At 32.4% G+C, this 1,779-nt stretch overlaps 1 protein-coding gene across 1 annotated transcript in view; it reads right to left on the reverse strand.

The window, feature by feature from the left end:
- DYNC2H1 (dynein cytoplasmic 2 heavy chain 1) overlaps positions 1-1,779 on the reverse strand; it is a gene marked incomplete at both ends in the record, with an annotated part of 45,223 nt that overhangs the window by 4,147 nt on the left and 39,297 nt on the right. The window contains one exon of the mRNA XM_010177194.1: positions 519-660. Within this exon, the coding sequence (XP_010175496.1) occupies positions 519-660 (142 nt within the window). The remainder of the gene's footprint in view (positions 1-518; positions 661-1,779) is intronic.

A 1,779-nucleotide genomic window follows, 5' to 3' on the forward strand; every position in this document is an offset into this window, starting at 1 on the left:
CATAGTTTTTAAACATTTATCACTCTATTTACAGTGAAGACTCTAACATAGTCCAAGTTTGTAGATTTCCACTAAATTTATTATTTTATTGCTTGAACTTTTAACTAGCTGATTTTATAAAAAATAATGAATGGTATTATTAACACATCTAAATAAAAATTATTACTGAAAAAGCAGAAGCATTCAGAATGCATTGGCAAATTTACAACAGTCAATGTGAATGCCTTCATTCATGTAAACTTTTCTTTTTAAGCTAGGACTATGGAACTAAATCTTAGGAATTTCTAAGTATTTATAATCTTAATAATTAATAGAATAATCCTAAGAAGTAGCCTGTCTGTACATACATGTATTTATTGAGAAAGAAAACATTGTCACTTTTCATTTAGGAACACCAAGACAATTGAGACTGTTCATTAGAACTCAATGGTATTTCTCACTTCCTCAATCAAGCTTAATTACTTAAATACATACAGAGACACAAACAGACACACACACATGCACATGCACAGAATTACTTTCAAGGCCTGCTGATTTGGTCCATTCATCCAAGCTGGTTTTCCTCTGATCCTCAGGAGCAGCAGAAAGATAGGTAATAAATGCAGCTGCTAACTGAGCTCTTTTAGGTAACGTAGCCAGTTCATCTGTTATCTCTGACACCTTAAAAAAAAAAAAAAGTACAGAATATACAGGTATATTGCAAACAAAAACTATGTTAATATTTCTCATCAGTTACTAAAATGTCAGAATTAAATTTATCTGCCATTGAGAATACAGTTGAGACACGCTCTCTTCGTTCATTTCAGGCATCTATACTTGGCTAACCCACAGCAACGCACACATGAATATGCGAAAAGTTATTTTTAGCTCTGGGATAGAGCATGGACAGATGTTTCTGAGAAATTAGCTACAAAAAAAGCTAGGAATTTGATGAACAGTTTACCTTGTCACTTATAAGCACCTGGATAAATAGTATTATACTAAGAAAAATAAGAAATATGTGACCCTAGTCACAGTCCGTTAGTGAGTACCACTTACAATATGTACACAGATACTAAAACTGTATGTATCTATTACACTTAAAAATGTGATTCACTGTAGACTTATGTGATAAAATACATTTATCATATATCTTCAAATAATTTATCTGCACTACATCAACTCTGCTTTGAAATGTTCCAATATTTCGGAGAAAAATATAGTGTATCAAAATAATATATGATTGCTATAACTGGTTTGAAAGTACTGTCACTTTTTTACTTTAATCAAACTGACATTAAAAAAAAGCTGATAAACAAAAAAGCAACTTTTTATTAATTCTTTCTTACTTTAAAGGAAGATGAATACTACTTTTTCACCATCCTCAATGTGGGATGAATTCCTGACAAGCACTTAAACTCTGGGGTTCAAATATACTCAATCCTTACTATAGCAGACAGAATAGATGTAAAGCTATTTCCATTATGCTGGTCAACCTACAAGAAGGTTTCACTTATTTTCAACAACTTTGGTTGTTGAAAAAGGCAAGCATTTAGTCTTAATTGTTCAGGCTTTTTTCAGTGTCAATGGAGAGACAAGACCAGCAGGGAGATTTTTTCCATTTTAAGATACCCAAGAAAGCTTGGTATTGTTTTCTGGTGGTAGTGACAGCTATTTTCAGCTTGTACATATCTTGAAACTTCCATTTCTGTTTCAGACTAAAGAAGGGCCTGTGTGTTCAAAGGCTTGCCACTTTCTCCCAAAGTTATCATCGGAGAAAATAAGATATGCTCACTTTCC

The sequence above is a fragment of the Antrostomus carolinensis genome, unplaced genomic scaffold (assembly GCF_000700745.2).
Source record: "Antrostomus carolinensis isolate BGI_N321 unplaced genomic scaffold, ASM70074v2 scaffold2901, whole genome shotgun sequence".
In the NCBI taxonomy this organism is placed as follows: Eukaryota; Metazoa; Chordata; class Aves; order Caprimulgiformes; family Caprimulgidae; genus Antrostomus; species Antrostomus carolinensis.